General features: G+C 41.8%; 1 protein-coding gene across 3 annotated transcripts in view; it reads right to left on the reverse strand.

Moving 5' to 3' along the window:
• Positions 1-15,644, reverse strand: part of kif5ab (kinesin family member 5A, b) — a 362,881-nt gene that overhangs the window by 235,506 nt on the left and 111,731 nt on the right. For 2 of the 3 annotated variants that reach the window (XM_062037662.1, XM_062037663.1), the window contains 3 exons: positions 8,144-8,248; positions 7,870-7,918; positions 2,599-2,654 (listed from right to left, as the gene is read on the reverse strand). In XM_062037662.1, the coding sequence (XP_061893646.1) occupies positions 2,599-2,654; positions 7,870-7,918; positions 8,144-8,248 (210 nt within the window). Of the gene's footprint in view, positions 1-2,598; positions 2,655-7,869; positions 7,919-8,143; positions 8,249-9,590; positions 9,729-15,644 lie in introns of those variants that run through there. The other variant, XM_062037664.1, reaches the window with a different exon arrangement.

Genomic DNA, 15,644 nt, shown 5'->3' on the forward strand with positions numbered 1-15,644 from the left:
TTTATTTTTTTTAAATCAACATAAAAAACACAATATATACGTTATATATCAATATAGATCAATACAGTCTGCAGGTATACAGTCCGTAAGCCCACATGATTGTATTTCTTTATGGGAAAAAAATATATATATATTTTTTTTAATTTTTTTTTTTAAATACACCCCCCCCCACACCCCCACCACCGGTCCGTGGGACAAATGTTCAAGCGTTGACCGGTCCGCAGCTACAAAAAGGTTGGGGACCACTGCTGTACACTGTTTGTTTGTCTAATCTTGAACAGGTTTGTGCTGAAAACAAAGTTTCGTTGTACTTGTGCAATGACAATAAAGACCTATCTATCTATCTATCTATCTATCTATCTATCTATCTATCTATCTATCTATCTATCTATCTATCTATCTATCAATTGCTCTGTTTATTGCAGTTCTGAGGGTTGCTCGGTCGGGTTTGGTTTTGGAATTGGATTGCATTGTTATGGTATTGCTGTGTATTTTTTTTTTTGGATTGATTAATTTAAAAAAAAAAAAAAAAATTTAAATAAATAAATACAAATAAAAAAATAGATTTTTTAAAAATGAGAATCGATGTGAGAATCACATTTCGAATTTGAATCGATTTTTTCCCACACCCCTAATGTATATATATATATATATATATATATATATATATATATATATATATATATATATATATATATATATATATATATATATATATATATATATATATACAAACCCCGTTTCCATATGAGTTGGGACATTGTGTTAGATGTAAATATAAACGGAATACAATGATTTGCAAATCCTTTTCAACCCATATTCAGTTGAATATGCTACAAAGACAACATATTTGATGTTCAAACTCAAATTTTTTTTTTTTTTTGCAAATAATATTTAACTTAGAATTTCATGGCTGCAACACGTGCCAAAGTAGTTGGGAAAGGGCATGTTCACCACTGTGTTACATGGCCTTTCCTTTTAACAACACTCAGTAAACGTTTGGGAACTGAGGAGACACATTTTTGAAGCTTCTCAGGTGGAATTCTTTCCCATTCTTGCTTGATGTACAGCTTAAGTTGTTCAACAGTCCGGGGGTCTCCGTTGTGGTATTTTAGGCTTCATAATGCGCCACACATTTTCAATGGGGGACAGGTCTGGACTACAGGCAGGCCAGTCTAGTACCCGCACTCTTTTACTATGAAGCCACGTTGATGTAACACGTGACTTGGCATTGTCTTGCTGAAATAAGCAGGGGCGTCCATGGTAACGTTGCTTGGATGGCAACATATGTTGCTCCAAAACCTGTATGTACCTTAATGGTGCCTTCACAGATGTGTAAGTTACCCATGTCTTGGGCACTAATACACCCCCATACCATCACAGATGCTGGCTTTTCAACTTTGCGCCTATAACAATCCGGATGGTTCTTTTCCTCTTTGGTCCGGAGGACACGACGTCCACAGTTTCCAAAAACAATTTGAAATGTGGACTCGTCAGGCCACAGAACAGTTTTCCACTTTGTATCAGTCCATCTTAGATGAGCTCAGGCCCAGCGAAGCCAATGGCGTTTTTGGGTGTTGTTGATAAACGGTTTTCGCCTTGCATAGGAGAGTTTTAACTTGCACTTACAGATGTAGCGACCAACTGTAGTTACTGACAGTGGGTTTCTGAAGTGTTCCTGAGCCCATGTGGTGATATCCTTTACACACTGATGTCGCTTGTTGATGCAGTACAGCCTGAGGGATCGAAGGTCACGGGCTTAGCTGCTTACGTGCAGTGATTTCTCCAGATTCTCTGAACCCTTTGATGATATTACGGAGCGTAGATGGTGAAATCCCTAAATTCCTTGCAATAGCTGGTTGAGAAAGGTTTTTCTTAAACTGTTCAACAATTTGCTCACGCATTTGTTGACAAAGTGGTGACCCTCGCCCCATCCTTGTTTGTGAATGACTGAGCATCTACTTTTATACCCAATCATGGCACCCACCTGTTCCCAATTTGCCTGTTCACCTGTGGGATGTTCCAAATAAGTGTTTGATGAGCATTCCTCAACTTTATCAGTATTTATTGCCACCTTTCCCAACTTCTTTGTCACGTGTTGCTGGCATCAAATTCTAAAGTTAATGATTATTTGCAAAAAAAAAAAATGTTTATCAGTTTGAACATCAAATATGTTGTCTTTGTAGCATATTCAACTGAATATGGGTTGAAAATGAATTGCAAATCATTTTATTCCGTTTATATTTACATCTAACACAATTTCCCAACTCATATGGAAACAGAGTTTGTATATATATATATATATATATATATATATATATATATATATATATATATATATATATATATATATATAAGAAATACTTGAATTTCAGTGATTTCTAGCTACTTTTGAAGTGCAATTCTATTCTGGTATAGAAAAATATGTGTGTAGATTGTCAGTCATCATCAGGTCATATACTCCACAAAGGTGGAATGGAGGCGACACTGAAACGTCTTCAACAAAAAGAGACCTATTATTTTTTGTAATGGATAATGTTTCAATAACTGCTGTGGGATCTTTCCTATTAATCACTCGTCAACATGAGGATGACTCACCTTCACGTAAGGAACTCTGTGTTTGTCTTCATGCACGGACAGGTTGGTTTTTGTCACTGCAGTGAAGGGAGAAGGAGGTTATTGTTAGACAGAGGAACACACACACACACACACGTATGGTGTAGGTCAGGGGTGGGCAATTAATTTTTACCGGGGGCCGCATGAGCAACCCGAGCACTGCTTGAGGGCCACATCCACAATATTTCAATTACATTTTGCCCAATATTATTTTTGATATATACCGTAAGATAAATAATAATAATAATAATAATAGTAATACTTCAACATAGTGTGTGTAACAGCATTCCATGACTAATATAAATAAATTAACATTAATAATAAATGACAGTAAAATAAGCACACATATGACTGAGGAGTCATAGTGTAACTTTGTGTGGTGTTTGAGTTGTCCGACTTTTTGTGTGGCCATAAACGCACCAGTGGCTTAGTGGTATGCGTGTTGGTGACTGATGACAAGTTGCTTTTGGCCTGGTTTGTACGGCAGAAAATGACTAGTTTTTCGAGATAGAAGTGTTTTATTCATGTTTTTGGTGTGGTTATGTCCGAATATAAACAGTTTTGCTCAATAAAGTGATTGATATAATTCCTGTCCTCGAAGCATCTCGATAGACGTTACAATAATTGAACGGTGTTCAATTGAACGGTGTTGACGAACACCGTTAGGGCCGCTAGTTGTCACTGTCACTCAAAGTTGCATTGCAAAATTACATAGAATAAATATGTTTATTTTGTTTAGAATTCAGATGGGATTTGATTTGGTGCGCGGCATATATTTGCTGCGCGCAGCAGACGCTTGAGCAGTGCGCAATTGCGCAGGCGCGCACCTTAGAGGGAACGTTGCTTGGCAGTCCATGTCTTGTTGGAAACACGCCATTCTTCATCAACTTTTCTCTTTTTAGCGTCTCGGGTGTAAAGCGTGCATCACTTGTCGCTGCATGTGCACCTTCACTCGCAGGTTACACACGCCCATAAATAATACTTTTCAAAATAAAAGCAGCACAGTTGTATTGCGCGCACGACATAGATGTTTTTTCAACTTTATTTTGTAATTTGCGATTGCAGCTGTTCACATTCGCTCACAATCACGCACACGCATACGTCCACACGGAAGTAATACAAATAACGATTTTCAAAACAAAAGCAGCACCGTTGTATTGCACACTCGACATAGATACTTTTTTAAATTTATTATGTAATTTATAATTGGCCTCACGCGGGCCGGACAGGGACGCACAAAGGGCCGGATGTGGCCCGCAGGCCGCAGAATGCCCAGGTCTGCTGTAGGTCATTGTTTTTCAACCACTGTGCCGCAACTTCACCTAATTGGTCCAAAAAATATTTTTTGCAAATCAATTACTACAATAATGTGCTGTTGTCTAATGCCTGTGCTGTGTAGAGCTCGGCAGGGTAACCATGTAATACTCCAAATCTGTAGGTGGCAGCGGGTAGTTCATTGCTTTGTAGAAGTCGGAACGCGTCGAGGATGGTTTGTCGTGATCCCAAGATGCAGAGCACAGTGTGCAGGTTAAAAGGTATGTATAACGCTTAAACGAAAAATGAACAAAAGGCTTAGGAAAAGACACTGGAGCATAGGGATGGCTATGCAAAACTGAACTGGCTACAAAGTAAACAAAAACAGAATGCTGGACGACAGCAAAAACTTACAGCGTGCGGAGTGGAGACGGCGTCCGCAAAGTACATCCGTACATGACATGACGATCAACAATGTCCCCGCAAAGAAGGATAGCAGTTAAATAGATAAATAGTCTTGATTGCGAAAACAAAGCAGGTGCGTGGAATAGCGCTCAAAGGAAGGCGTCAAGCTGCTACAGGAGAACGCCAACACAACAGGAAGGGTCACCAAAATAACAGCGCAAGACAGGAACTAAAGCGCTACACACAGGAAACTAAAAAATGAAACTCCACCGGCACGACAAGCCGGTGGAGTTTCATTTTTTAACCTTTTCTGCTGGTGGTGTGCCTCTGTATTTTTTTATGAAAAAAATGTGCCTTGGCTCAGAAAAGGTTGAAAAACTCTGATGTAGACCATGACCACAGACCACTTAACCAACATGATAATATCTTGCACCAATCTAATACAAACACCGACTATTGCTTTGCAAAGACCTAAGTTGGCCCTCCTGATCATTTCAAAGATTAAAAATAATACTTCCATTTGTTTGTGCTGCAAAATTGTTTTTGTCAAACTATTATAATTAACGTTTTTATGTTATTAACATTCATTAGAAGCCCGGCGTGGCGCTGTTTGGAGAGTAGCCGTGCCAGCAACCTGAGGGTTCCTGGTTCAATCCCCAGCTTCTACCAACCAAGTCACTTCCATTGTGTCCTTGAGCAAGACACGTCACCCTTACTCCTGATGGCTGGTGGTTAGGGCCTTGCATGGCAGCTCCCGGCATCAGTGTGTGAATGTGTGTGTGAATGGAACAAATCCAGTCGTGAAATTTCTGATGGACGAGTCTGGGTTTGGAGGATGCCAGGAGAACGCTACATTTCGGACTGCGTTGTGCCAAGTGTGAAATTTGGTGGAAGAAGTATGGCGTGGGCTTGTTTTTCAGGAGAAGGGCTTGGCCCTTTAGTTCCAGTGAAAGTAAACTTTGAATGCTCCAGGATACCAAAACATTTTGAACAATTCCATGCTCCCAACCTTGTGGGAACAGTTTGGAGCGGGCCCCTTCCTCTTCCGACATGACTGTGCACCAGTGCACAAAGCAATGTCCATAAAGACATGGATGACAGAGTCTGTTGTGGATGAACTTGACTGGCCTGCACAGAGTCCTGACCTGAACCCGATAGAACACCTTTGGGATGAATTAGAACGGAGACTGAGAGCCAGGCCTTCTCCACCAACATCAGTGTGTGACCTCACCAATGCGCTTTTGGAAGAATGGTGGAAAATTCCTATAAACACACTCCGCAACCTTGTGGACAGCCTTCCCAGAAGAGTTGAAGCTGTAATAGCTGCAAAAGGTGGACCCACATCATATTGAACCCTATGGGTTAGGAATGGGATGGCACTTCAAGTTCATATGTGAGTTAATGCAGGTGGCCAAATACTTTTGGCAATATAGTGTATATTGGACTGAATTGATAAAAATAGTGTAAGGGTGACTAAAGGGGTGATAGTTCATGTCTCGAAGGCTTCTATAATGTTATAAAACATCCCTAAAATGTCATGAATGGCTATTGTATGGTCTAGACATGAAAATATTTTATTGTAGAAATAGCCGCGGAAATTCATATACCACAGCTGGAATGATTTAGCAGCGCTCAACATGTGTTTACTGTGTTTCTACTAAACATACGTGTTTAGGTTTTCATGTTTTTTACTCACTTTTTGTATCTCCCAAATGCTTGTTAAAAATCACATACACACGAGTCGTGGCCAATCAGGAAAATTAGATGAGAGCATCACCACATAATCTATATTGCCAAAAGTATTTGGCCACCTGCCTTGACTCACATATGAACTTAAAGTGCCATCCCATTCCTAACCCATAGGGTTCAATATGATGTCGGCCCACCTTTTGCAGCTATTACAGCTTCAACTCATCTGGGAAGGCTGTCCACAAGGTTGCAGAGTGTGTTTATAGGAATTTTCTACCATTCTTCCAAAAGCGCATCAGTGAGGTCACACACTGATGAGGGTCGAGAAGGCCTGGCTCGCAGTCTCTGTTCTAATTCATCCCAACTGTGTTCTATCGCAGTGGTCCCCAACCACCGGGCCTATTGGTACCGGGCCGCAAAAGAAATGTAGAAAATAAAAAAATATATATATATTTTATTTTTTTATTAAATCAACATAAAAAACCCAATATATACATTATATATCAATATATATCAATACAGTCTGCAGGGATACAGTCCGTAAGCACACATGATTGTATTTCTTTATAAAAAATAAAAAATAAATAAAATAACCCCCCCTCCACGGTCCGTGGGACACATTTTCAAGCGTTGACCGGTCCGCAGCTACAAAAAGGTTGGGGACCACTGTTCTATCGGGTTCAGGTCAGGACTCTGTGCAGGCCAGTCAAGTTCATCCACACCAGACTCTGTCATCCATGTCTTTATAGTTCTTGCATTGTGCACTGGTGCACAGTCATGTTGGAAGAGGAAGGGGCCCGCTCCAAACTGTTCCCACAAGGTTGGGAGCATGGAATTGTCCAAAATGTTTTGGTATCCTGGAGCATTCAAAGTTCCTTTCATTGGAAATAAGGGGCCAAGCCCAACTCCTGAAAAACAACCCCACACCATAATTCCTCCTCCACCAAATTTTACACTCGGCACAATGCAGTCCGAAATGTAGCGTTCTCCTGGCAACCTCCAAACCCAGACTGGTCCATCAGATTGCCAGATGGAAAAGCGTGATTCATCACTCCAGAGAGCACATTTTCCCTGCTCTAGAGTCCAGTGGCGACGTGCTTTCCACCACTGCATCCCACGCTTTGCATTGGACTTGGTGATGTATGGTTTAGATGCAGCTGCTCGGCCATGGAAACCCATTCCATGAAGCTCTCGGCGTACTGTACGTGGGCTAATTGGAAGGTCACATGAAGTTTGGAGCTCTGTAGCAACTGACTGTGCAGAAAGTCTTTGCACTATGCGCTTCAGCATCCACTGACCCCTCTCTGTCAGTTTACGTGGCCTACCACTTGGTGGCTGAGTTGCTGTTGTTCCCCAACGCTTCCATTTTCTTATGACTTTGGAATATTTAGGAGCAAGGAAAATGTACGACTGGATTTGTTGCACAGGTGGCATCCTATGACAGTTCCACGCTGGAAATCACTGAGAGCGGCCCATTCTTTCACAAATGTTTGTAGAAACAGTCTCCATGCCTAAGTGCTTGATTTTATACACCTGTGACTGTGCCAAGTGATTAGGACACCTGATTCTGATCATTTGGATGGGTGGCCAAATACTTTTGGCAATATAGTGTGGATTGCAGTCATGTAGGAAACACTGCCATGCAGCTAGTTCTCCCTTTTTCTTGACTTAAAGGATTATCTGCATACTATTTGAAGCTTTTCTCCACCACAGACCCAGTCTTATGGAACCATATGCCTCATTTGTGCATACAATTTATATACATAGAGTATGTGTGTGTGTAATAAGAGTCTTCAATGTGTGCTTTCCATGCTATGTGAAGCAGATAATAAATACAGTAAGAAGGATAGGATACTGTCCTTATTGTTGAATATTAAAGCGGCTATTTGCGCCATAAGCACGCACCGTCCAGCAGGTCACGGATTTTATCCATGTAGATCTCAAAGTAGGATACCTGCAAGGGGAACAATAGCGGTTGTTATTTGCTGCACTGTTTGAAGGCATTATCCTGCAGCGTAACAAATACTGCGGGATTACAGTGTTTCAAACATGGTGATTTATTGATGCTAGGCTGATTACACAGCAGCCCACCAGAGGATTATTACATCACAGGTCTGAGCGCCGTGCCAGCACATACTGTACTGTTTGTGCCACAAAGTGCAGCACAGCACCAACTGACCTTGATGTGGAATTCTAGGTTCTCCTCCATGGCAAATATGTAATGGAAGATGTCTTCGGCAATCCGGGGAATGATGCCCATCCCTTGGGGGTCGTGGAGCTTTCCCTGCAGGGAGGGAAGCAACGATACGGGAGTGAAGAGAAGAGAGACTTGTAAGAGGGGGTTGTTTCCCATAGGGACTCATAAAGTGCACCCCCACTGAGTGCTGCTGGGAAAAAGGGATGAGTTGAAAGTGACGAGGAACCTCTTTTACCGTAAAGCAATATTCCAGCCATTGCCATGCCTGTCTTTAAGGCCCCGTTTACACTAAACCTTATCCCTGTCCACAATGCCACACTGCAAAATCTGAAATCTAAGTAAGATTAAATATCTCAAATTAGGGTGACATTTGCTTATTTTCTGTCTGATAATATAATTCTTCTCACTAAGCAGATTTTATGTTAGTGTTTTACTTGTTTTAAGGGTTTTGGTCCTAAATGATCTCAGTAAGATATTACAGCTTGTTGCTGAGATTTGATGACCTATATTGAGTAAAACATGCTTGAAACTAGAATATCAACTGTTGCAAAGCTGTGTCATCAACACTCACGAGTATAAAACTACTTTTTTAAAGTAATAATTTCTTATTTTAAGCATGTAAAAAAAAATCGTGACTTTGGCACAATTGTGTCTGATAATTAAAACAGATGACAGCCAAATGGACTTTGCTGTTTTATTTTCAATGAAACAATAGAAAATATGTACTCACATAGTAGTACAGTTGTTATTAGTGAGAATATACTTATTTTAAGGTATTTTTGGGTTCATTGAGGTTAGCTAATTTGACTTGTTTTGGAAAGTCTTGACAAGCCAAATTTTCTTGTTCTATTGGCAGATAATTTTGCTTGGTTCAAATAAGCAATTTTTGTATTATTTTTTCTTGTTTAAACACTGACTTTGCAGTGCGCCGTTCAAGACCCCCACCCTCCTCCGTCTGCAGGCGCAACGCGACCTAGTACGCATGCGCGGAAAATGCGCACGTCATAGTCACCTCCAGTGTTGCTTCGTGTGCAAGTTCTTAAGTCAGAATCAGAATCAGAAATACTTTATTAATCACTGAGGGGAAATACAAATTGTCAGCACAATCCAATTCAAGATCAGACAAACACTACAAGGAGACAGAACAGGATCGCTGACGGGTCTGCCAACTTCCAGCACCCCTTACAAAAAAGGTGAGATACAGGTAAACAATGGGGGGTTTGAGAAAAAAAAATCGTTCTTGGAGAGGGGGTCCAGACTGAGGCCAAGGGAAAAACAACGCATAGCCATTACACACATAAACATGTGTGTAAGAGGGAAACATCAAACATCAAAGAATACAAAGGACATTAAAGACATTAAAAGAGCAGAGATGATGCAACCATCCACTTCTACATACAGCTATGAATAAAAAGTAAAAGAAACATACAAACTGTGGTGGCCTCTGCGGTTGTTCCACGCCATCGTCTGCTGGGGTGGAGGGAGCATGGCCAGAGACAGGAGCAGACCCAACAAAGCAACCAAGATAGCCGACTCCACCCTCGGCCGCCCACTAACTCTCGGCCAGTGTCCAATCTGCATGGATGAGTGAGGATGCGTCTAAGGAGACCGAGGTGTCCGATACCTGCTCATTCTGCCAAGACATTGTGAAGCTTGTCCGTCCCAGTGCTCAGTGCTAGCTCCACAGCCCTGTCTCTTCATCTGCATCTCCTCCAGTCTCTCCAAACGGACTCTGGTGTGGCAGAGACCGAGCAGCTGTTCTCCATGGCCAAAAGGCTCCGGGGAGGCAGATCCAGAAGTTTAACTTATCTGAACAATATCCAGTGTTGTGGTATTTCAATTACCTGGAATACAGTGTGCTGTGGGGCCCTATTGTAGTGAATCACACCTGAGACATCATAAATTAATCAAATCTTTATTAGACATGTAAACAATGTGATAAAGAACATTTAACATTAATCAATCTAGGGATCTAGATATCTGGTCAGGACACTCCTCACTCTTTTGCCTTCACCTTCATTGTCCATTCCTTTTTGGTGACTTTATATACTCTGGACCTAGACGTTGAGTCCGCGACATACATGGCAGACAATAACTGATACAGTCTGCTTTGCCAGTCCAAATGCATTCGCCGTTTTCCTCGACTACCGGGTAGTACAAAGGACATGCTATCTTTTTTATCCCATCCACGGGAGCCCGCATTCTCATTGACTCTCCTTCGACAAATGGACAAAGTTTTTCGCTAAGTAGAATCACAGCTGACCTGCCGGACATTGTAAAATTATCTTGCCGTCTGAGAAGTGTTGTATCCCAAATAGCTGCAATCACTTTCTCTTAAGGTATTCATGTGTGATTACCACAAGCGTCTGTGTAACAGGGTCAATTATGTCTTGTAAATAATGTATTTTATAATGCTTTATTATTGTTATAATTACACAAAATGTGTAAGTTACATGTAAATACCTGGATATTGTTCGATGTTTTGTCAATGTGGAGCCATTGTCTCGTTGTCCCTCGTACTGCAATAACTACTGTGACACCTGTCTTTTTATATGCGTTGGACACGCCTTCCAACTTCCCTTTTGTCCACGATAACGGGAGAGGTAATTGTATTGTCATGTTAAGAATTTAAGTTCACTATCTTTTTCTGTATTATATTTGTGTAGGGACTTGACGATGGCAAAAAGTTACCGACGACAATTGTATTCTGTGTATTATCAGGTATGTTTATTTCACTGTTGTACGCTCCCCTTTTGTCCACGATAACAGGAGAGGGACTTGACGATGGCAAAAAGTTACTGACGACAATTGTATGTTGTGTATTATCAGTAAAGTGCAGCTGAGCAATCCATGGTGTCGGTCGTGTTCCATTAAAGCCACACAACGCAGAGGGAAAGACCACCGGTTACATCTGTACATGTAGAAGAAGGAGAAACACGGACATGTCTGGATGACTCGCCTCCATATTTCCAGTGGTTAGCTCCGAGTTACGAAACCGCTTTACTATGAAGCTGGCTGTGGCGCGTTCTTTCTGGCGTCACGTCCTATGTGGGCGCATTCTTTCTGGCGTCACTTCCTCTCCGAACTCACTTTGTAAACAATCAATGAGTCCATACAAAGCTAAGTGCCGGAGATTCAAGAATTACACGGCTGACTTACCCGTGTAAAAAATTGTCCGAGGAGAGGGACCTTAAACGCTGGTTTAGTGTGGCTGAAACGGGGCTTAGGCTAAATAATCATTCGTTTAAGGGGTTAAACGACTTAGTGTAGACATGGCCTAAGTCGGGAAAAAAACAAATGAGGTCACAAACTACTATTAGCCTTCTCCCTGTGTTATCAAAGATTGCTGAGAGGTGTGTTGCAGACTAGCTATCGGCCCATCTTAACAACTCGCCGACCATTTTTATTGAAAATGTAAAATCCAAGACGGACAATTTGATACCATTAGTCATGACGTTCTCATCTCAAAATTGGCACTATTCAATTTCTCTCCTGATGCTATACATTGGATGAAGTCTAATTTAGATGATAGAACACAGCTGTTAATGACGTAGGTGTGCCACAGGGTTCAATTCTGTGGCCACTTTTATTTAGTCAATGACCTGCCATCTGTGTGCTCTGAATGTGAAGGACAAATGTACGCAGATGATACCGTGATCTGTGTACATATAGGAAGGACAAGCAGGAAGTTGCAAAAAAATGTTCTAAAACTATGGAGTCTGTTTCTAAATGGCTTTACAACTCATGTCTTCATTTAAATGTTAAAAAGACAAAGTATGTTTTTTACTAAGAGGAAATCTGATTTACCAGATCCTGGGGCGTTTATTGCAGGAGAAAAGATCTGTGTTGTAACTACTAAGGGGCCAAGACCAACTCCTGAAAAACAACCCCACACCATAATTCCTCCTCCACCAAATTTCCCACTCGACACAATGCAGTCCGAAATGTACCGTTCTCCTGACAACCTCCAAACCCAGACTGGTCCATCAGATTGCCAGATGGAAAAGCGTGATTCGTCACTCCAGAGAACGCGTCTCCACTGCTCTAGAGTCCAGTGGCGACGTGCTTTTACACCACTGCATTGGACTTGGTGATGTATGGCTTAGATGCAGCTGCTCGGCCATGGAAACCCATTCCATGAAGCTCTTTGCGTACTGTACGTGGGCTAATTGGAAGGTCACATGACGTTTGGAGCTCTGTAGCAACTGACTGTGCAGAAAGTCTTTGCACTCTGCGCTTCTGCATCCACTGACCCCTCTCTGTCAGTTTACATGTCCTACCAAAATGGGATTCATTGCTAACCTTAAGTATGTCAGAGAGTTTAAATACAGACTGTGCTAATTTATTGTTCAGTACACACATTTTTCTCACTGTTTCAGTCAACACTGAAACTGATCCGCTATGTCTAAATAAGCAGTCTCTGAAAATCCTGGACATGAAATATTTTCGTTATCACCACCGTAATATATTGGACAAATATCAACTACTGAACTGGGAATATTTGGTAAAATTTCATAATGCTAATTTGGTTTTGAAAACCTTACGTGGTTTGGCCCAACCACCACTTTCTGATGTTGTACATGTGAGCAAAGGACAAACTAGATCCGCCTCCTGATAAATCCTGTCAGGAAAAGTGCCTTCAGCCACTCTGTCTTCTCAGTGAGGGCAGTACAGTTTTGAAACAATATCCCTTCTCATATCCGCTATGTTGATACATTAAAGCAATTCAGAAATATGCAAAAAATCCTGGAGACTTGAGAATCAGACTTGTGAACATCGTCATTAATGTATTTTATGTTGCTGCTTTGTGCCTCCTGTCTGCTGTCAGTGTAACCATGCGTGTGTGTAACTGTCCATGGTGCTGTTGAAGCTTAAAGGCCTACTGAAACCCACTACTACTGACCACGCAGTCTGATAGTTTATATATCAATGATGAAATATTAACATTGCAACACATGCCAATACGACCGGGTTAACTTATAAAGTGCAAATTTAAATTTCCCGCTAAACTTCCGGTTGAAAACGTCTATGTATGATGACGTATGCGCGTGACGTCAATCGTTGAAACGGAAGTATTCGGACACCATTGTATCCAGTACAAAAAGCTTGGTTTTCATCGCAAAATTCCACAGTATTCTGGACATGTGTGTTGGTGAATCTTTTGCAATTTGTTTAATGAACAATGGAGACTGCAAAGAAGAAAGCTTTAGGTAAGATCGGTGTATTAGCGGCTGGCTGCAGCAACACAACCAGGAGGACTTTGACTTGGATAGCAGACGCGCTATCCGACGCTAGCCGCCGACCGCATTGATGATCGGGTGAAGTCCTTCGTCGCTCCGTCGATCGCTGTAACGCAGGTGAGCACGGGTGTTGATGAGCAGATGAGGGCTGGCTGGCGTAGGTGGATAGCTAATGTTTTTAGCATAGCTCTGTGAGGTCCCGTTGCTAAGTTAGCTTCAATGGCGCCGTTAGCAACAGCATTGTTAAGCTTCGCCAGGCTGGAAAGCATTAACCGTGTAGTTACATGTCCATGGTTTAATAGTATTGTTGATCTTCTGTCTATCCTTCCAGTCAGGGGTTTATTTATTTTGTTTCTATCTGCAGTTAAGCCCGATGCTATCACGTTAGCTCCGTAGCTAAAGTGCTTCGCCGATGTATTGTCATGGAGATAAAAGTCACTGTGAATGTCCATTTCGCGTTCTCGACTCTCATTTTCAAGAGGATATAGTATCCGAGGTGGTTTGAAATACAAATCCGTGATCCACAATAGAAAAAGGAGAGAGTGTGGAATGCAATGAGCCAGCTTGTACCTAAGTTACGGTCAGAGCGAAAAAAGATGCGTCCTGCACTGCACTCTAGTCCTTCACTCTTGCGTTCCTCATCTACGAATCTTTCATCCTGGCTCAAATTAATGGGGTAATCGTCGCTTTCTCGGTCCGAATCGCTCTCGCTGCTGGTGTAAACAATGGGGAAATGTGAGGAGCCTTTCAACCTGTGACGTCACGCTACTTCCGGTACAGGCAAGGCTTTTTTTTTATCAGCGACCAAAAGTTGCGAACTTTATCATCGATGTTCTCTACTAAATCCTTTCAGCAAAAATATGGCAATATCGCGAAATGATGAAGTATGACACATAGAATGGATCTGCTATCCCCGTTTAAATAAAAAAAATGTATTTCAGTAGGCCTTTAATGTATAGTGCCTGTGCTGCTGAATGTTGGCGTAGATGTGTGTGAGATATTAATCAGCTGTTTTACTATTTTAAGTAGTTAAAGTTAAAAGTTAAAGTACCAATGATTGTCACACACACACTAGGTGTGGTGAGATTATCCTCTGCATTTGACCCATCACCCTCACCCCCTGGGAGGTGAGGGGAGCAGTGAGCAGCAACGGTGGCCGTGCCCAGGAATCATTTTGGTGATTTAACCCCCAATTCCAACACTTGATGCTGAGTGCCAAGCAGGGAGGTAATGGGTCTCACTTTTACAGTCTTTGGTATGACTCCTTTGAACTCACGACCTACCGATCTCAGCGCGGACAGTCTAACCACCAGGCCACTGAGCAGGTGGTAGGCTCTTAATGATTGTTGTTTTAATTGTATATTGTTTGCTCCTGGCTTTTTACATCTTGCCCAGGGACTATGGCTGGAAACTAGTTTTGTAGCTAAAACTTGCACATTTACAGCAATGTTGTGTTGTCCCTGTTCAAATAAACTAAATACAATGAAACTTCTCAGAGAAGCTTTCCACTCTGCAAGGCGAAATTAGGACTAATTTGAAAGCCAGAACGAACAGCAGATAAACCATTGGAATATTATTGCAAGCCCTCATCAAAACAATCCTTATCTACAATACGGCTCCCTCTGCAGTGGCCTTGGCAAGGCCATGCTGTACACCACAGCCAGACCAGTGCAGCGAAAGAAAATATCTTGGCAAAGACACTTGGGATGCAGACTGTGTTTCGGGACACCGAGCGGAGCGACTTCCAGGCTTATAGACCTAAAGCGCACCCACGGACTACACACAGATGCTGTATGCACACAAACACCCTCGCTGCTTCTTTTATGATGGCTTACAGAGCAGCGCCCTGATGGCTGCAGCTTCCTCCCCTTGTTGCAAGTCATGTTTTTGTGTGCCGTAACTTGTGCACATATGAGGTATCAATGGGGTTTTTTTCTGGTCTCAAACTGCTTTTTTTCTCCTCCTCTTATTCTTCTTCCTCCCTCCATGTTTACCTATTTCCTACTTTTTATATGGGGTGCCGCCTTAGTGGCAGAACCATCATTCTTCCTGTTCTGTTTACCCTGTATACCAGACTTGGGCAAATTAAGGCCCGGTAAGCTTTGCAATCTGGCCTGCCGGACATTCTCAAATAATTGTCGTAGATCTTTAAGATGGAAACTGTAGCTGCCATTATGATGTGCAGTGATGTTTCCTAACGACCTTAAGTCTTGAACTATACAAAGTATTTCAATGGTTACCTT

This window comes from Entelurus aequoreus, linkage group LG26, assembly GCF_033978785.1.
Source record: "Entelurus aequoreus isolate RoL-2023_Sb linkage group LG26, RoL_Eaeq_v1.1, whole genome shotgun sequence".
Classification (NCBI taxonomy): domain Eukaryota; kingdom Metazoa; phylum Chordata; class Actinopteri; order Syngnathiformes; family Syngnathidae; genus Entelurus; species Entelurus aequoreus.